This window comes from Stegodyphus dumicola, chromosome 10 (genome assembly GCF_044657685.1).
Source record: "Stegodyphus dumicola isolate Sdum_Otavi_A_Nest chromosome 10, ASM4465768v1".
In the NCBI taxonomy this organism is placed as follows: domain Eukaryota; kingdom Metazoa; phylum Arthropoda; class Arachnida; order Araneae; family Eresidae; genus Stegodyphus; species Stegodyphus dumicola.
In genome coordinates, this window is record NC_140777.1 from 186,954,796 (window position 1) to 186,976,189 (window position 21,394).

The 21,394-nt window shown below is 35.2% G+C and overlaps 1 protein-coding gene across 6 annotated transcripts in view; it reads right to left on the reverse strand.

The window, feature by feature from the left end:
* LOC118191479 (2',3'-cyclic-nucleotide 3'-phosphodiesterase-like) overlaps positions 1-21,021 on the reverse strand; it is a 61,989-nt gene extending 40,968 nt beyond the window's left edge. Inside the window, exons 1-4 of one of the 6 annotated variants that reach the window (XM_035362274.2) lie at positions 20,823-20,946; positions 16,841-17,009; positions 16,484-16,722; positions 15,970-16,274 (exon numbers count right to left, since the gene is read on the reverse strand). In XM_035362274.2, the coding sequence (XP_035218165.1) occupies positions 15,970-16,271 (302 nt within the window). In that variant the 5' untranslated portion in view covers positions 16,272-16,274; positions 16,484-16,722; positions 16,841-17,009; positions 20,823-20,946. Of the gene's footprint in view, positions 1-15,969; positions 16,275-16,483; positions 16,723-16,840; positions 17,010-20,367; positions 20,644-20,822 lie in introns of those variants that run through there. The other 5 variants (XM_035362275.2, XM_085826009.1, XM_035362278.2 and 2 more) reach the window with 5 other exon arrangements.
* Between the last annotated feature and the right edge of the window lie 373 nt (positions 21,022-21,394).

Sequence of the window (21,394 nt, forward strand, 5' to 3'; positions counted from 1 at the left end):
TAATCCAGTACTGGTTGTTTATTTTTTTTAATTATTGGTTTCTCACTCCACTTTAACAATTCACTCTTGGCTATAATGTTAATTTGATCTCCGGTATCTAATTTCACTTCGTTCTTATTTACAGTGATCTTTTGGTACCAGACTGATGCTTTATTTGAATCCACCGCATCAACAGTTTTTACTTCCCCTAGGTAAATAAACTCCGAGTCACTATCTTCCGTACATTCAACGGCGTGCACTCTCTGTTTTGGTTTGGCGCAACACATTTTCACCCAGCGATTTTTCCCACCGCACTTTCGGCAGACCGTTCCGAACGCAGCGCACTTCTTTGGCTCATGTTTTCTTCCACATCTCTTGCACACTTTTACTTGCGTTATCTGCACGAGATTTGATCGATGTTTGTTTTTTCTGAGAGCATCTACGGAGATTTTGTTCTCGTTCATTTCAGTGGCTTGAGCTTTGCTATGTTCCGCTGCCTTGCATTCACTGATGATATTCTGCAGCATCTTTTTCACTCTATTTGTCTCTCATATTAGCTGTTTTTGTAATGCTTTATCTGAGATGCCTTGCACTATTTTATCACGGAGCATTCTATCTTGCACTTGCCCATAGTTGCAATCTACTATTGCACATCGTAGCCTTAAGTAAAAGTCCGTGAATTTCTCTCCTTTCTCTTGCTTTATTTCGAGAAACTTGAATGATGCATAAATCTCATTCTGATAATCTGCAAAATATTTGTCGAATTCTTGTAGCACTTGTTTCAAGGACACTTCACTGCTGCCCGCTTTTGGCTTCAAATCAAACGATCGACATTGCTTTTTTAATTCGTCACCACAAACATGTCGAAAAAGCGCAGTTTTTGTGCTTTCCGACTCTTGGCTATATCTTAATGCCTCGATATAGTCCTCGAAGTCTTCCTTCCAGTGTCTCCAAGCTTCAGAAGGGTTCGGTCCAGCGTCAAACGGTGACAACGTGGGCAGGTTATGCGCCATTTTTAATTCCAAGTTTTTCAAATACACGTTATCCTTAAAATATCCATTTATGCATTAAATCCGTGAGCATGGTTTACTCTGACCACTTCTGACACCATGTTATATACGTTGACTCATCAAACACAGATAAATTACTGTTTATTTATAAGATTAAATTAGATTACGTTATACATAAGAGAGACATTGATGCTACATGGTTGGCGGCAAGTGACAAGAGTGTGACGGAGCACAAATACCATGCACTTGCCTACTTAGTCAGGTTAGAGGCAGTCATCTATCTGCAAGCAAAGTAATTAATATCTAACAAAGTCGTTCAAGCAAGTATTCCATGAACGTCCTGATTGTTGGAGACCATAAATGCTTTTCTTCAGGTGGCAGACAAGATGTTCTTTCCCTCTCTCAATGCAGCCTTCTGGCTGTGCCATATATATGTCCTCTTTTAGAATTCCATTAAGGTATGCAGCTGTTACATCCATTTGGTGAAACTCTAGCTTTTCCTCTGAAGCTACGAACCTTATAGATTTAAGTTTGATGACTGGTGAAAAGGTGTCTTGAAAGTCCACTCCAGGTATTTGCAGATAACTGTTTGATACCAATCTGGCTTTGAACTTTGCTCAGTTCCCAATCTCGTCTTTTTTCTTATGAAACCATCTGGAGTCAGCTTCGGGTGATTTCAGGACTGGGTCCTTTTCTTCAGATTGTTGTATCTCTTGGGCATTGTACAGATAAAAACCTTCAAAACATTTAGGAATTCTGGTGTTTCTTTTTTCACCTCTCTCACTCCCATGAGTAGGATTTCTGGCTGCTGCTTCGACTTCAAGGTCTAGGTTGTTAATAACATCTCGTATCTGTGTAACTGATTGGCCTTCATCTCCGTAATCTGAAGTATTTTCAAGCTGTAGGTCTGGACATCTTTCAGAATTTTGGTCAATCAGATCTGTATTTAGATGTTGCGTTTCATCCAGGTCATTTACATCAGGAGTTATGTGATCTAGAGATCAATCACGAGCTTCTGTCTCAGGTAGGTTTATGGGATATTCTGATTCAAAGTCTTCAATTTTAAGAGTAGCTTCTTCTGCAGGATTGTCACACTTGCTTAGTTTTAAGAGGGAAACATTTTCTTCAAAAATGACATCTCTGCTGACAAAAAAAAAAAAAAAAAAAAAATGTTTCTTCTTCAGGTCATACAATTTGTAGCCCTTAACTCCATTAGGATAGCCCACAAAAACACATTCTGTAGCTTTAGGATCAAGCTTGCTTTCTCTTGAGTGCAAGCGAACATGATACCAAGCTCTGCATCCGAAAACTCTGAGGTGGTCTGTTTTGCTTCCAGACCCTGACCATATTTCCTCTAGAATATTGCCATCAATTGCCATAGATGGGCACTTGTTGTGGAGATAGGCCATAGTGGCCATTGCTTCACGCAAAACCTGTGATCTGCTCTGGACTCTATAAAGAAGTATCTTGTTGTGTTTATCAATGTTTGGTTCAGTCTTTCTGCCACACCATTTTATTGGGGTGTGTCAGGTACAGTTAGTTGTCTTTGGATCCCATGCACAGTGAAGTACTTGTCAAACTTTTCACTTATATATTCCCCACCATTGTCATTTCTCAGGAATTTGAATTTTCTGTTTTGGAGATTTGCTACCATGCAACGGTACTCCTCAAATTTTTCTAGTACTTCACTTTTGGCTTTCATACAGAATGCCATGGTATAGCGAGAAAATTCATCCGTGAAAGTCAGAAACTAATTTGAGCCTTCAAAGGAAGGAGGAGAAATTTTACCAGCAACATCTGAATGTATAACTTTTAGGATGTCCTTAGCTTTTGTACTAGAAGCCTTTGGAAATCTCTTCCTTTTCATTTTTTTCCTGGATACAGACTTGGCAAGGTGAATTTACTAATACTGTTGATTTCAGGTTTCTGCAGATGGGGAAAACATTTTTTGTTGTACAAGAGTGTGAATGACCAAGTCTACGGTGCAGCAAGTCGGCACTTTCAGTTTTCGTAATGTAGGCGGTTGTCATCTTTTCTTCGATTATGTAGTCTTCCTTTTTCTCACCAGATAGAAGAGTGTCTCCATTTTTACCAATCACTTTGTGTGACGAGGTCACATTGAATTAATTATTTACTACGTTATGGCAATATTTAGATATTTGCATCAGATTCCTTTGGTAACAGTTTCATTTTTTTCGCCAACTTGTGTTGTAAGGTGAGAAACAGATTTCATCAGACAACTGTTGTAAGCGGAGGAAAGCATTGCATCAGACAACTGTTGTAAGCGGAAGAAAGTATTGCATCAGACAACTAGCGTCTTCACTTCTGTTTGCCTGGGTAGCTGAAGGTATTTTGCGATTGGTTGCCTTCTGACGCTGGATCTTTTTTCATTGGGCGGCAAAACTTAACTGTGGAACTTTATAAAAGGCGGTATTTTTTGTCTACCAAGAGGGAGGAGAAGGAGGAGATTGTGAAGGTGCGAGATGGAGACGCTGCATAGAGAAAGACAGTAAGAGTGGAGTAAAAATGCAAACTTGTGGGAGTTTATCGTGCAAGCTTTCTTTGGTCTCCCAGTGTGTATAAAGGAAGTGATTTTCTTTCTCTTTGATGTTGTAGCTGCAAAATTTAAGCTAATCTCTTTTTTTCCCCGGGCTTGGCATTTTCGCCCGGCATCCCGATGAAGAGTACCTGCATGTGTGTGAGCTGAAATACACCATGTCTTCGAGGGGCTGTGTGGAAGAATTGATCTATCTTTTTTGTTCTGAGTGAGGAGGCCTCATATCGTCATGTGCCACCGGATTACAAAAAAAAAGGAATATCTCTTCAGTATTGTTGGTATCCAATAAAGCAAGAATTAAATCTGTTTTCACGTGTTTGTCACTCTCTCGTCACGGCGGGTTATAGACCTGGATCTTGTCCTGGGGTAAGTTGCCACTATATTCCTGTTTATCACAACATGTGACATATACGTTTGCCACCACAACCAACGAAATCATCAAACATTACCATACTTGGTGCCGCGCCCAACCGTTTCGTGTGCTGTGGCAATTACATTAACGTTGCATTGAACTGTATCTATTCTAAGACTGTATTTAAAGCAGTTGTATTTATGAATGTATTTAAAGTGAATATAGATTGTATTAATCACATGAATGATTCAAAGTCTAACTGAATGTATTTAAGATGAATATACATTGTATTAATCACATGAATGATTCAAAGTCTAACTTAAGTCTTATGCTGCAGTGGTAAATTTGTTTGATATTAATTTTTTTATTTGTATTATATATATGATTTATAGTATATACCTTTATTGGGCAAAAATTTGCATATTTATCATATGTGTCATTTCATAGAATGTTATTTTGTTTAATTGAGTATGCCTAAGACACGACAACAATCTCCTGAACAAATGGAAACTAAAACATTCACATTTAATATTGCATCATTTTCTGGTGATCCTGATACCGTTCGCTGGTTCACTAGCCAGATTAAAGAATATAAAACTCTTAATAATTGGAATGATAAAGTTGCACTATTATATCTGAAAAGTAAACTTGTTGGTGCTGCACAGCAGTTCTTTGCAGAATCGCCTGCTTGTCAAAATGTGACTTCCCTAGACGAGGCTTGTGAAAAACTGATGAATTTCTTTTCAAAGGATTCTAACTCTTCATCTAATTTAATTGCTTTCCAGACCATTCAGCTGTTACCTGGTGAGTCAATGAAAAGTTTTGCTCATCGCATTGAAACTTTGGCTCATGCTACATACAACCATGTTCAAAATAGCAAAGCATTAAACCAAATAAAATCTTTGCAGTTTCTAGCTGCTTTACCAATAGAACTCAAAGAAAAATTAATTAGTGAATCTACAGATAATTTTGATCAGCTTGTGAATTTAGCTCAGCAACATCATTCTAATTCGCAAAATTTGAAAATAATGCAAACACATTCCATTGCTTTGAATAGCAAAAATGATGCTATTGAGAGTTTAAAAAGTCAAGTTGAAAACCTCAGTCTTCAAATTGCATTACTGAATGAAAAATGTCAGTTTTGTAATTTAGATAAGCATCCCTTAAATCAATGTAATGCTGTTTTGTCTTTACAGACAGGTAATCCCACACATGCTCAAGATACAAATGACCACTGTGTAAATTGGATGCAAGAAACTCCCATATATCCTCAATACCCACTTCCTTGCTTATACTGTCATAAATTTGGACATTCAATGTCAGTATGTCGTGCGTTTTTGGCGATGTGTAGCCCTCGTCAGAACCATGTTAGAAGTTCGAATAACTATGTTAGCAGTCGTCCTAATCTCACTAGACCACAGTTCTATCGCAATAGTACGCGACAATGTGATAATTCAAATGTTAACAGATTTCCATCTTATAGTCGGAGACCAAATTATTATAATCAGCCAAGATACAGTACCCCTTTAAACGCAAGGGGAGTTCACAAGTAGGTGGCGATGTGACCTCTAATGTTTACACTAAGTCACCAAAAACCAACTATCATACGAGCAAAGAATCGGAGAGTATTGAAACATATTTAAATAAGCAAATGATAATCAGTGGTAAACCCTCGAGTTCTATCAAAGAGTTTTTGCAACAATTTCATGTCAAAAGTAAAAGTAATTGTTTACCTATTGTGCATATAAATAATGTCTTTTCTGATTGTACTCTTCCTTTGATTCATGTAACATTTGGTAAAAATTTGTGCACTTTATTACTTGATTCAGGAAGTTCTGTGTCATTGTTATCAAAAGCTGTGTTTGATACAATAAGATTGGATACTAAAGTTAGATTTTTATCCAGACATGTTCAAATTAAAACTATCAATTCCAATTTACATTTTTCAGCCTGTGCAGAAATATCATTTAAGATAAACAAGCAGCATTTTAAACACGCCTTTTATGTATCTGATGCTTTTCAACAAAATTTTCATGGAATTTTAGGTTATGACTTTTTATCCAAACATGATGTCTTAATATGTGCTAAAAGTGCAGTTGCAAAATTTAATAATTTTGATGTACCTCTAATTAATATGGTTAATGTAAAAAATTATAATTGTAATCCTGTACCTTCAGAATGTTATGCAATTTTGAAACACAAAATTATGTTAGATCCTGGAGAATCGACAATTGCGCACTTAAGAGTCAATAGTCCTCATGCTAACAATCAACCTGTCCTCTTTCAACCAACTGTAAGTAAACACAATATTGAATTGCATCCTGCGATCCACACTCTAAACGACAATTCCTTCATTACTGTCATCAAAAATATTGGTTCGAACAATGTTCATTTAAACAAAAATCAGAAGCTAGGTCAAGTCACATCTGATATTGAATTTGCTGAGACCATACCTGATTCTGTAAATTCGGATACTCCTCAAACTGAATATTGCAATCTTATAACTCCATCAAAAGAGGTTTTAGAAATAAGGAAACAAGAATTGTTACCAACTGACTTTGATCTTAACCATCTTTCTCCTGAACAAAGGCAGTGTTTATTGGATGTGTTAATCTCTAATTATGCAGCTTTTTCCAAATCTTTAAAATCACTTGGCTGCACTGATAGGGTAACCCCACAAATTTGTTTTAGGTCTTCGAATCCCATTAGGACCCTCCCTTTTGAAATTCCTTATTCATTGCAATCCCAAGTTAAAGATCTTCAGGAATTGCAGGAAGCTGGTTTAATTCATCGAAATGTTGCTGAATGGGCTTGTCCCATGCTGTTAGTAAAAAAGAAGCCAGATCCCAAATACCCTAATAATCCACCCAAATACCGCATGGCTCTTGATTTAAGATTGCTTAATTCTATTATTGAACATTCAACATATCCTCTTCCAAAGATTTCAACGCTTATAAACAACATCTCCACTTACAAGTACTATTCAGTACTTGACTTAAAAAATGCTTATTGGCAAATTAAACTTCCCGATCACTTGCAGGATGTGTTAACATTTACTACACCTTTTGGATCCTTTGCTAATAGAAGGCTAGTTTTTGGCTTAAAGACTGCCGCCAGTACTTTTCAAGCTTTAGTGGATACGCTTATTGATGAACTAAAAATGGACGGCATCGTAGGTGTGCATGCATATCAGGATGATATTGTAATAGGTGCTTCTGACTTTGATGACATGATGACTAAGTTGACTGCAGTATTGAAACTTTTATCTAAGTATAACATAACACTGTCTCCTACAAAATGTGTCTTTTTCAAAACAGCTATAGATTATTTAGGATTTCACATCTCTCATAACTTAATTAAACCCATTAGTTGAAATGGGTTTAATTAAGTTATGAGAGATGTGAAATCCTAAATTAAGATCACTAACTTTCAACCACCTAAGACTGTCCGACAGGTCAGAAAATTTCTAGGCCTTTGTGGTTTCTATAGGCATCTCATACCAAATTATGCCGAACTTACTGATATTTTGACACAATTGACCAGTAAGAAGAATAAATTTAAATGGACTGATGCGCATAGCGTTGCATTTGAGAAACTTCAGCATATATTCTTTTCTGGACCTTTTGTTATCTTACCACAATGGGACAAGGAATTTATACTGAATACTGATGCCAGTGGTCATGCTATTTCAGGAGTTCTACTGCAGGAGCACAACAATGAATTGCATCCTGTATCATATTATAGTCGAACATTGTCACCATCTGAAAGAAAATACCCAGCTATAAAATTGGAACTTTATGCCATTTATCGGTCTGTTACTGCTTTCAAATCATATTTATATAATCGAAAGTTTACAATTTTGACTGATAGTAAACCTCTGTTGCATTATCAAAAATCTACGTCACCTGCTGACAACACGACTAGGTGGCTTATGGAGTTAAGTGAATATACTTTTGAATTTAAGCACATTCCTGGAAAATTAAATTCTCTAGCTGATTACATGTCACGTATGCAAGATCCTGATCATAATCAGCCAGTGTTGGCTGAAAATTCTGAAGATAACTCAGTTATTCTTCCGTTTGTTGAAACAAATCTTGAACGACCCCAAGTGAATGCCCTGGTTTCTTCTGCAGATCCTGCTCATGAAATTTCTGAGTCAACGTTTCTTGCTGAGCAAAGTTCGGATCCTTTTACTTCAGAAATTATCACAATTTTGAAAAATCCTTCCTTGCTTAATGCTGCAAAGGTACATAATTTCTTTATTAATGAGTCAAGCAAGCTTCTTATGTTTATTTCAAACAAACAAAATAATGCTGAGTTAATTGTTGTTCCACAAGCATTGAAATCTAAAGTGTTAGAAATTTCCCATATATCCCATCTTGGGGTGCAAAAGACTTATGAGATTTTATCGAAACATTACTTTTGGAAGGGCATGTATAACGACACAAAGAACTTTGTCCTCTCGTGTCATTTATGCAACAAATATAAGTCGTTCACTCCTAAACAAGCACCATATAAAGCCATCAGAATACCTAAGTACCCAAATGACTTTATTTCCATGGATATTGTCAGTCCTATAAGGAATTGTGGCCATGTTCTTACTGTTTTAGATCATTTTTCTAAGCATCTTGCTTTATATCCACTTAAAAATCTCACTGCTGAAACTATTACAGGGCATTTATTACAATATATATCTGTACATGGACGACCGTAAATGATCTTGACTGATTTGGGCACACAATTCACTTCATTAGTGTTTGAATCAATTACAAAATCATTAGGTATTAAATTATCTCATTGTACTCCTCAGAGACCGGAATGCAATGCACAAAGTGAACGAGTTAATACTTCAATCAAAACTTCTTTACTTACCCTTCATAAAAAAGGTGTTTCATTTCAAAATGCATTGTTAATCCATCAGAATATTTACAATGGTACTATTCATCCTTCAACAGGCTATTCTCCTAATATTTTGCATTTTGGAAGAAACTTATCTTTACTTTTTGATACATTTCATCCTGATCCAAAGCCAGCTCAATTGGATAAATCCCATTATTTGTGTGATCTTCTAACGCAGCTGAAATTAACTTATGAACATGCCTATGAGACGCTCGAGCGAAAACAAGTAGAACAAAATACTCGTCAACTGAAAAATGCCAAATTAAGATCATTCAGTATTGATGACGTAGTGTATCTGAAATCTAAGGATACATTTAAACCCAGATTTTCTGGACCATTCTGTATTGTTTCAAAATCAAGTGATGTAAACTACACTATTCGAGCACTTGACAATGAGTTTGCTCAACCATTCAAAATTCACATCAATCGCCTTCGTTTAGCTCCAAAACGATTCTCTCACTTAGTTCAAAATCCACCTCCTGCTCCTCAAGTTACACATCAGTATAATCTAAGAAAAAGACAGCACGTTTAAATTTTCTTCTCGTTTTAACATAGTAGTGTATTGGAGAATGTTGATATATATGAAAAGTTATTATATTGTTAAGTAGTGTATTTATATCTAATTGTACCAAATTTATTCTGTTGCGCCTCTTTTGTTGAATTCTTATGATTGTGCAGGCATAATCATTAATATTTAAGGCTTGATCACCCTTAAATATCAATTATAGATTCAACAACATTGTGCCTAACTTATTTAAAATGATTAAAGGTGTTTTATTTTTCAAAATCTCTCTGTATGATGTGATTATAGTTGTCTTATAATATTTTGTCATCATAAATGCTATTTATTAAGTGTAACTAGGTTTATGTAAAAATTGCAATTTTGCTTTATCATAAAGAATGTTTTCTTATTTTATTGTAACGGTTCTCTAATCTTTAGTCACCATGAGATTTTATACGCCCTACTTTTATCTTGAAACTGTATGTGTTATACTACATATTTATAGCATGAAACATGTTTTGCATCAAAAGTTGGTATGTGAATTTTGTTTGTTGTATAGCATGAGAAGTATTGTATGTCATGATATTCTATTACTGTGCCTTTGAGGACTCACTGTTAATGCATTTACCACCACAACTGTCTTATGTCTTGCAAGTTAACTTTGTTTACACATATTTCTGTGTTTGTGTATCCATATATCCTCTTAAATGCTGAATTCTGTGCAAATAGAACAGAATGTAGGTTATGAACTATATGAACAATGTTCAAATTGTTTGACATCTCGACTACTTTTGTGGACTGTGTACTTTTTTTTAACGCACACTTATTATCAATTATGTGCCTAGTTCTTCAATATTTTGGACAAATTATGTGAATGTGCAATGATTATATCACTTATTACTGAGTACACGTGTTAGAGACTGTGCCTGAATACTCAGTACGGTAATTATGCTAAATTTATAGACTTTTTGATATTATGGACTCTAATATTTTTCATGGACTTTTATTAAAATGAATGCTTCCATTACTGTGCGTGATGCACAGAAGACTATCAATTGAACTTTAATCATCTGTGCCAACAGTGTAAAATTGGATTCTTTGCACAATTTTCCATATACTTTGGTGTTAAACGATAGCAATGTAACCAAGTGATCTCCATGTTTTAATATGTTAGAAATTGTATGTTTATTTATAGCACATTTGATTATGTTATTTGTCTGGCGTTTGTATACTATGTACTTTTATTTATTATGTAAATAGCAATCTATGTGTAATATATGTATTTTTAACCAGCACTTTCACATGAATTGGCATGTGTTGATATGAGGCTCCCTCTTAACACTAGGAATGTTCTTCGTGTACATAGGAATTTTTTTTTACCTTTTTTTTTCCGAAGGAGGGGTGGATATGTGACGAGGTCACATTGAATTACTTATTTACTACGTTATGGCAATATTTAGATATTTGCATCAGATTCCTTTGGTAACAGTTTCATTTTTTTCGCCAACTTGTGTTGTAAGGTGAGAAACAGATTTCATCAGACAACTGTTGTAAGCGGAGGAAAGCATTGCATCAGACAACTGTTGTAAGCGGAAAAAAGTATTGCGTCAGACAACTAGCGTCTTCACTTCTGTTTGCCTGGGTAGCTGAAGGTATTTTGCGATTGGTTGCCTTCTGACGCTGGATCTTTTTTCATTGGGCGGCAAAACTTAACTGTGGAACTTTATAAAAGGCGGTATTTTTTGTCTACCAAGAGGGAGGAGAAGGAGGAGATTGTGAAGGTGCGAGATGAAGACGCTGCATAGAGAAAGACAGTAAGAGTGGAGTAAAAATGCAAACTTGTGGGAGTTTATCGTGCAAGCTTTCTTTGGTCTCCCAGTGTGTATAAAGGAAGTGATTTTCTTTCTCTTTGATGTTGTAGCTGCAAAATTTAAGCTAATCTCTTTTTTTCCCCGGGCTTGGCATTTTCGCCCGGCATCCCGATGAAGAGTACCTGCATGTGTGTGAGCTGAAATACACCATGTCTTCGAGGGGCTGTGTGGAAGAATTGATCTATCTTTTTTGTTCTGAGTGAGGAGGCCTCATATCGTCATGTGCCACCGGATTACAAAAAAAAAGGAATATCTCTTCAGTATTGTTGGTATCCAATAAAGCAAGAATTAAATCTGTTTTCACGTGTTTGTCACTCTCTCGTCACGGCGGGTTATAGACCTGGATCTTGTCCTGGGGTAAGTTGCCACTATATTCCTGTTTATCACAACATGTGACATATACGTTTGCCACCACAACCAACGAAATCATCAAACATTACCATACTTTGGCTTTTCCTTCAGCAAATTCTACTTTTCAGCCTCTTTCTTCAATTCTACCAATGGATAAAAGATTTCCTCCTAGTTCTGGAACATATTGGACATCTTCAATAGCGACATTTTTTTCTCCAACAGAAAATGAAATATTTCCTATTCCAGTGACCTTTATTCTTTCTGAATTAGCAAACTTCAACTTCAGATGTGTATTTCTTAAGGTCTGAGAATTTTCTTTTATCAGATGTCATGTGTTCTGTAGTTCCACTGTCTAAAATCCACAGATTACTTTTCCTTGATTTTTCTTTGTTTGCCAGAAGTGCAATGCTTGTCTTGAGGTCAACTGCAGTTTTGGTACTGTTTTGGTTCTGATATTTGGCCTCTTCACATTTTTTAGAGATGTGCCCCCACTGGCCACAGCTGAAGCATTTAGTATTTCTTCCTCTGTTAGTTTCTTCTTCATTTGGCCTTTTTTTAGCTGCATACTTCTTCATGAGTTTTCCAAATGCAGGTTTCTTCTGGCTGGTGGCAAAACTTTTAGTGTGAAGAGCTTGTTCTTTATGATACACTTTGGCTGAACTCTCAATTTCTAACTATACGTTTCTCTTCTACAAGTAGCCTTGGTTTCACAATCTTAGTTGTCAGATTTGCTTCGTCTTTTTCCAAACTTAGGATGAGCGATTCATAACTTCTAGGCAGTCCCAATAGCATCACTAGGGCCACTTCTCTATCTGTTAATGCATATCCACCATTTGCTAATTTTCTATGTAAGTCCATTAATCTTTCTAGAAAGGATTAGACAGACTCATTTGGCTTCATATTTATGTTAAAGAATTCTCTCATAAGTTACAGTATGTGAAGCAAACCAAATTTATATGCATTTCTTTTAAACAGTTCCAGGCGTCTCTGGCTCTAACACAATCTCCAATATCATCTAGAAATGTATCTTCAACTATGAGGAATAATAGGGCAAGAGCTTCGTTATTCTTTTTCCTCTCCGCTTCATTCATTTCAATTCCATATCCGGGTTCCACTGCTTCCCAAGATCTCTTCTGCACCAGCATGGCACGTGAACGGATACACCATGTGTGATAATTGTTGCCGTTTGGTTTTGGCATTTTATAATCTTCAGATGTCATTCTTCAAGTAAATATATCGAGCTAAATTCACCAAAAAAAATTTATTTTCTTCATCAAAGGATGGTTATCCAGCTCACTTCAGAGTCCCAACGTGGTTAGGCTTCAGCGCGATCTTCAATCCTGGATCGTTATGGCATTTCCTTTTGAGCTTCGTGCTGATAACGTGTTAAAATTTAAATTATTCGTGTGTTAAATAAATGGCATAGTCCAGGCTGAACAATTAATTATATTGGGAATATTTTGGTTACATGGAAACGAGCAACCACAGTAATGCACACCAGATAAGGGCAACATGACAACACACTGTTGCCAACTAACATTAAGTAAATATTGTGATTGGCATGCATATCTGTTTTTTTTTAATAGTATTTTTAAGTGAAAATAGGTCGATGTGTACATGGATAGCGAGTATGTGCAATTTTTAAAAATGCGCCAAACAGTGGGCAATTCTGCACTTTCCCCGAAATTTAATTATTTTTGTATTGTAGCGGACTTGAAAATTTGTCTTGCAATGTAATACTGCAAAAACATTTACATACTCAGTTATAGACCAAGTGCATAACCAATTAGTTTTAAGTTTTTCATTTACCTCAAACATGCATCATAACACCCGTTTTCGGTACTTTTCCGTTTCGCCGGCGCAAATCTCGCCAAGCAGGCTTTGTTGGCGACAACATACAGTATACACATAAAAAATAGTTATTCTAAGAATTTTTTTTTTTTTATTTTGAAGGCATAAACATTTTAATATGGTTTAAAATTTTGTAAAAAGCCAATAAATAAAGACAATAAATTTGTAAAAAGACATTAATTAAAGAATTTACTATGATTTCATGGTTCAAAATCCTGATTCGCCGGTTCGTATCACGTGACCCCAAGTGATCTCATCTCACGTAAACTACGCTACTAAAATCTAATTTTCTCAGTAATTATCTACATTAATTTCAAGTTAAATCTTAATTTGGAATACAAGTTTAAATGCAAGAATTATTTCAATTCGTACGAATAGCTTACTCAGAAATTATGTAAAACCGCAGTGCTTTACTTCGCTAGTGCATTCTCATTAGAATTGATGAATTTAACACTTGATTTCGCCTTCGGATGAGCGGTGTAATTGCGTTCTAATTGACTTAATTACCGTGAATTGTCTTAGGGGATAAAATTTAAATATCGTGTAAAAATTCTATATTATTGTATGCCAGTATTGAAAGAAACAATCTGATGAGAAATGGCTTCAACTTGTTTTGAAACTGAGGCGTAAAAGGTTACCAGCGAAGATATTCCGTCTGGCATCAGTTAAACCATTATTGGCGACTTTATCGTTTGCGCCGGCAAAACGGAAAAGTACCCCGTTTTCATTTTTAAAGGAAATTATGGATTTAAGGGGGGAGGAATCCGAAATGTAAGAGTCTCCCTTACAGAATCTCACTTTTGGAACAGCATAACGACACCCAAAAGAAGGTCTTTCAATAATTTACATGCATTCATTAAAAGATATTATCCTTAATCAACCTGGTGAACACAACTTCTAAGAGTTCTAGTGGTTTTCCGATATCTGTTATGTAAATGCATGCCAGTTTTCCTTAAAAAAAATCCTTCATGAACCTACCCTTCCCCTTAGGCAGACAGCCATCACATGCTTTGCCATAACCCAAATCCAAAATTTTAATGTCTAGTTTGTCCTATACTTGGTATTTGTGTATCATTCCATTAATCATAAAACTGTCGCCAAACAGTAAGATTTAGTACCAATTATGGATGAACGTGAAGTAAAAACACACTCATAACGTGTGCTTTCGTTTTGATATAATCCCAATTGATTCTCCATAAGTCAGTTTTGTTTTTATGTACAAGGATCTATATTAGCTGTTATTGCTGTATTTTTTCTTGCATTTTGAAAAAAAAAAAAAATTAAACTTGCCATCTAAAGATCAAGAAGTAGTGGATTATTTTGTAAGTTATGGAATCCTATAATAAAAAAAGAGTGTATTAATGAACACAATACAGTCAGGTGAATAATGAATGACAAAACAATAACAGATAGGAACAATTACCTGTAGGAAGTTTGTATTTATAACATTCTAAACAGAGATTATAATAAAATTCAATGTACTAGCAAAATAGTACAAACTATCAAAAGCCTTTTCACAAAAAGCAAAACAAAACAGGTCCATTGTTTATTGAGGAGGCAACAGTTCCTTTAAAATTTCTTTTCAGAAACTAATGGCACAACTTTGGTGGGATTTCCACCAAATGTTCTCACGGTTCAATGGTAGACAACGTTCATAGTCGATAGGATATTACATAAGTACCATTTATTCTTTTAAACGATTCTAATATCAGTACCTTTGCTGAGTGGAAAGGAGTATGTCTAGGCTGAAAGTGATAGCAACTTAGTATACGCTATGTTAATTATTAAAAAAAAAAAAAGGGTAACAAATTCTCTTGCATTTTCGTTGAAGAAAAATATTATTGCTAAAAAAAAACTGGAGTACTATACCGAGATCATAAACAGCTTTGTTTTACAAAATACAAATAAGAGTTCTTGGCTAATCTTTGGAATATGGTCACAGGTAGTTTGGCGACATTTTGGTAAGGCGATAAAGGTTACTTAGCTAGGACTTTAGCAGTGTACATGGATAAAGTCAAGAGAGTGCGCAATGCCATTTTTGTGCAATTCTGGGATGTTTTTTAAGTGAAAATAAGTCGACGTGTACATGGATACCGTGTATGTGCAATTAATTCTTAAAAACGCGGCAAGCAGTGGGCAATTCTGTACTTTCTCCCAATTTTGCACCTAATCTTTGTCATGATTAAGCACTTTTCTTCCATAAAAGTTCTAGCATAAGCGTAATTCGGCTAGCAGATTGTTGGAAAAATGCTGAGTATAAAAAAAAAAAAGAAACATGCCTTTACTTCGTTAAAACAAAATGGCGTCCAAAAAAAAAAAACTAGCAGGTTGCTGTAGCAGGGTTGGTCGCCAAATTTTCGCCAAAAATCGCCAAGTTACCATAATTCAAAGATTAAACGAAATATTTTACAGGTGTACTATAATACATACAGCCTGATATCATTTGGTAAGCATTTCAAAACTTATGCAACATGCTCCTTTTGAAAGGGGGACAGCAGATATAAAATTAGTGGATACAAGTAACATGACTATATAAAAATCCATTTACACAGAATATACAACTTTTAAATAAAATTTCCAATTACCAAAGTACATACTTTTTCTTGCAATACATATGCGAGGCTGCTAAACTTTCCTTGTTACGAACAGGGCGAGAAAACTGATCATTAAAATAGTCATCAGCACAACAAATAACAGCAGAAGCATAACGATCTGTAAGCATTTTGCTTAATGTATTTTTGCCAGTACCTGGTGGGCCACGTACTATAAACATAATACGGCCATGATTTTCAATGAAATTAATAGTGTTCGATTCCACAGTAAATGGATACTGAAATATATCTTCCGAGTCGGCATCAGAGCCAGGAATATATTTCTTCTGATGACTTTCTAGTTCCATATCCTATAATAATCAAAATAGTTAAAACAAATACATACAATTAGATTTCAGTTTTATAAATGCAAATGTGATTGTATGAATTGTATCAAAATAGTACCAGCAAAGTGAAATGTAAAATTTTATGTAAATGTATTATATGAAAAAATACTTAAGACATAATTGCATACAGTATACCTTAATTTTTGATAACAAATTCAAAACATAATACTTACTCATAATAATATTTTTACTTTGCATAATATACAGTGATTATAATTTAAGCTTCAGTTTTAAAGTGCTGTAGTATATGATGTGATACTTGAGTATATACAAAGCAATGGACCTTGGTTTACCCAAGGGGGAAAGAAAATTTCCAACATGTGCTGTTATATATAGCACTATATTCTTTTTTAACTCGCAAACATGCGCGCCAAAATTACAAACACAAGAAGGCGCACTGGGTATGTCATACCTGAAAGCAATGAACACATTTTAAATTACATTTCATATGAGTATAATTGTGGATTAACATAAAAACAATGAATTTTAGAATATTTTAAAGAATATAATAAATGAAGTACTTAACATACAATTATTTTGCACATCTCTGGCAGACTGAACACATATGCTCTACACAAATACTGATATTGCATTTCTCGCACAGAAACCGTGTCTTTCTGTCCTTGTTTTTGGGGCATTCACAGCATCTTCTGTAAACGTTTTTCATCTTTTTAGATGGTGGTTCCATGTTGCAATTTCCTGAAATTATTTTTTCTTTTAGTTTTAAAGGGAGCACGATTTGCTGCTGCTGTCGATTTGAATAATCTTCCACTCTCAAATAACCAGTATTTCCTAGAATTTTAAAGATAATGCTTTTAGAACTAGTTTGGAACATTCGTTCGGAATTTGTTTTTCTTCCATACCAAGCCATTTTTTAATTATAATTGCTGCTGTGTTCATCTATTAATTTTCCATCTGTTGAAATTTTTCTAGCATATTTCTCAACCTTTTCTATTTCTTTATCGTAACTTAGAAAGAAGGCGGGCCATGTTGACTAACTAAGAAATTGAGGGTGAAAATCTGAGAGACGGAAGAAGGCGTGCGGGTGTCAAATACCCAAACGGTATAATTTCTAGAAAAATATTCGAAGAATAACTCCATGGATTTCTCAGCTTCATGAATGTGACCTTGAATTCAGCTACAAAAGGTTTCATCCATTTCCATGAAAGGGGTTTTGAGATAAAGGAAAAAGAATATGCCCCCCGGTATGAGATAACCAGTGCGCATACTCGCAGGTTAAACTGGTCGCTGAAGTGGAAAAATTAGCCACTAGATTTTTCATGGATTCAATTCACATATGCACAATGCATAAGTTCCCATTACTCTGCGTCTGAGTACCTCATAATGGCTCTGTCACTTGAAGGACTGCACATGCAGATTCTTTTACCAGAATAATGACTACACATTAACTGTTCTTAGGAAGTTCCAGACAAAGAAGGATCCAGTATCTATAAACACTCTAGATAAAATGATTCCCAAATTTGAAGAGGCCAGTTCATTGGATGTGAAATTTGGCAGAAACTAGGTTATTTGATCAGGGCAATGCACACAAGGATTACCTAGCTAAGGGAAGGGATTCCTACGTGGAGGACTTTCTATGGAAAAATGGCTCATATTCTTGTTTCACATGGGAAGAACCAACCATGCAGTCTGGGATTAAATTCTCCTTATTCAGCAACCTTAAACTATTCAACCACTATTCAGGCAGCCAAACCTGGCAGAGGGAGGAAATAATCTGCTTTGACCCATGGAAAATGTTGTTACATCATTGCAGAAAGAGAAGAGTAATGGTGTTTGAAGCTGCAGTGCATGCACAGTTGCTCAATGCTGACATGCCTGGCAGAACAATTTTAAAAAAATTACAAAGTGTCCTGTGATGTTATCCATACAAAATTACACACATTCAAGAGTTGCTTTCTGCTCACTTGTCACAATGAGACATTTTTGCCCTATAATTTCTTGCCTGGAAGGAGAGGATTTGCCTTGGAGGGACGGCCATGATATATTTTGTGGACAGATAAATCACTGCATGGTGAAGGTTCATGGTGGTATTTATTACTGGGCCTTCCTGAATGAGATAGGTTTTGCATGCACTATTCCACTACTGGCCAACAAACAGCAGGAAGGTTTTGCATGCACTATTCCACTACTGGCCAACAAACAGCAGGAAGGTTTTGCATGCACTATTCCACTACTGGCCAACAAACAGCAGGAATTTCTTTTGTGCAACCATATCATTCTGGCTTTTCAATAGCATTAATGTGTGAATAGCACTATTAAGCGAAATGGTGCTTTTTCACGCATTGCAACACCAGTGAAGAATTGCTAAATATCCTTTCTGGAAACTATGAGCCCTAACTTTCCAACAATCCGGCCACCATGTTCACCTGACCTTTAAACTCTGTCACATCTTACTTTGAGGGTACCTCTAAAATGTGTACAATGATCAGAAAGTGAAATTGGCTGAAGGAACGAATTTCACAAGCCCATCCAAACTACCACAATTAATGCACACTGATCTGCTGTAAAACATGCTGCTTTACAAAATAGAATAGACAACATACTACTAATTTCTTGCATCATGACTTCCTTTTCATTAATTCCTAAATCATGTATTATTAACTAAATTGACATGTTCTACCAAATGACAAATATTTACCTTTGATTATTCATTATTAATATCATGAAAATTATCTTAGTATTAATTACTACTTTATTATTAAAATTCCCATATTAGACAAATAGTGTCATCTATCAGTGCATTTTGGAAGACAATTTTTCCCCTCCTTGCAAAGTAAAAATTTACTGTTTCACATATATTCAGGTCATTTTGACTAGTTTCTAGCTTTTGATTTGAAATCGGAACTTTAATTACAGTTCTTGACATTGAAAATGCAACACCAAAAAGAAGTGGCCAGAAAATGATGAAACTTGGCAAACAGAGAGAGGCAGGCAATGAACAAGAAGTGATCATTATTTTAAAATGATATGCAGAGGGAGAACGGCGTCGGCTTACTAGGTTGTCAGACCACCTTGGACGGCAATACACGAAGCAACACATCTAGGAACGGAGTTAATGAAACTACAGATGGTGTCCTGAGGAATGGTCCTCTGCATTCCCTGGCAACCATTTGCCACAATTCCTCTTCTGACAGTGGCAATGGCAGTTTCTGCAAATTGCATCCAATCACATCCGAAATGTGTTCGATCGATGACCAGGGAAACATCTGTACACCTTGCAAAGCATGTTGGCTGATGCAGGTAGTGTGTGGTCAAGTGTTATCCTGTTGATAAAGGGCACTAGGGCATGCCCTGAAGGTAGGGGAGTGTCACTGACTGCAGCTCATCATCCATGTATCGTTGAGCCATTATTAGTGCCCTGAATACGAACTATAGCTGACATGGAATGGTACACAATTGCGCCCCAAGCCATGATGCCACGTTGCGTTGATGCACGGTGAGGCGTTCCACAATTGTTACTGGATTGGCTTGTCGGTTCATTAAAATAGGCACTTTATTTATATTAGGAGAGTTTTAAGAATAAATACTGTCAAAGGCTCTTGATTAACAATTATATTAATTTCAAAATTTAAAAGTATTTTAATGGTAAAAAATATTAATTAGTACATATATTTATATGCTTTTTTATTTAATCAATGGTAAAAAAAATATTAACTAGTACATAAATTTATATGTTTCAATGAAAACATATAGAGTACATCAATTTTAAATTAAAATTCCATATATTGAGTTAAATTCATATTCTAATATCTTCTGTAATATGATAAGTCCATTTATTCTAAATAAAAATTCCATGTAGTGACAGAAGTTACTGTTAACTCCTTGGCTATATTTTATGCAAATGAAAAAAAAAAGATAATTTCTTTCAACAAATTAGCATTTACTCGCATATCTGACAGAAAAATTCCTTTTTACACTAGTCATTAATTTTTGCAGTGAAAGAAGAAAGCACTTGTTTCTAGGACAGAGATCATACCACACCTAACTTTCAATACTCATAAAAAACTATTTTTAAAAAATAAAATTTATTTATTGCCTTTAAGATTTGCTTTAAGGATCTCCAGAATCCGTATTCTTTTCATACTCTAAAACATCTAAAAGGAAAACAATTTTTAACTGAATCTCAACTACTGATGAGATTCCGAAGGGAAACTCAACCAATACCCGCGTTGAGTAATACATAGCACATCATATCAGCAGTGAAAAGTGCTAACAATTACCGAACTAATAAACTACGTCCCTTATAACTTGCAATTAAAAATCAAATCATACGAAGATTCTGTGAAGTCATTAATTTCTTAAAATTCTGCAAATATAACGGTAAATATAACATTTGTCTTCCCATAACTGTTAGAAACTGACGGCCACTGAAACACACAGTAATTTTCTTGAACACCTCTAACTGTATTTTTTTTTTTTTTTTTTTTTTTTTTTTTTGATACTTACGTTGCATTACAATTTACACTAGAAAATCATTCAAGTAATACTTACTAAATATATCAATTACCAAAGTTAAATTACTACAGTATTTTGCTTAGAATTAAAAAGTTTTCGATGCAAACCTCTCACAATTACACTCCCCAAGAATTTACTAAAGCACAGGAAATGAAAGCGGAAATTTACTGACTTGCGCATTCTTTGTCAAAGAATCTAAGGAGAGAATGAAAGCTTCCATAGACGCAATGCAAACCTGTTTCGCCTCTGCGCCGCTATATCGAGGAGCCACGGCTATGCAGTGAAACAGCAGCGCAGGGTGGAATTTAAATAGCGCAGTCCGAGGAGATAGTAATGTTTTTTACTTTGAAATTCTTCAAAATGCTTTATTTGCATACATTTCAGATAAATTGTGTAGCTGATCTTTTATCTTCTAATCTTTAATCGTCTAGATGTTTCGCATAGAACATCCTAAAATTCAATTGCAAAATAAATGAATAAATAAATAAATTTTATTATTTTTATATTCCTTATTTTTCCCCTTAACCCTTCTTTCTGTAAACTCACATAATTGTTATTCTTTTGATATAATATCTAGCATTAATTTATAACTAAGATCAGAATTAATA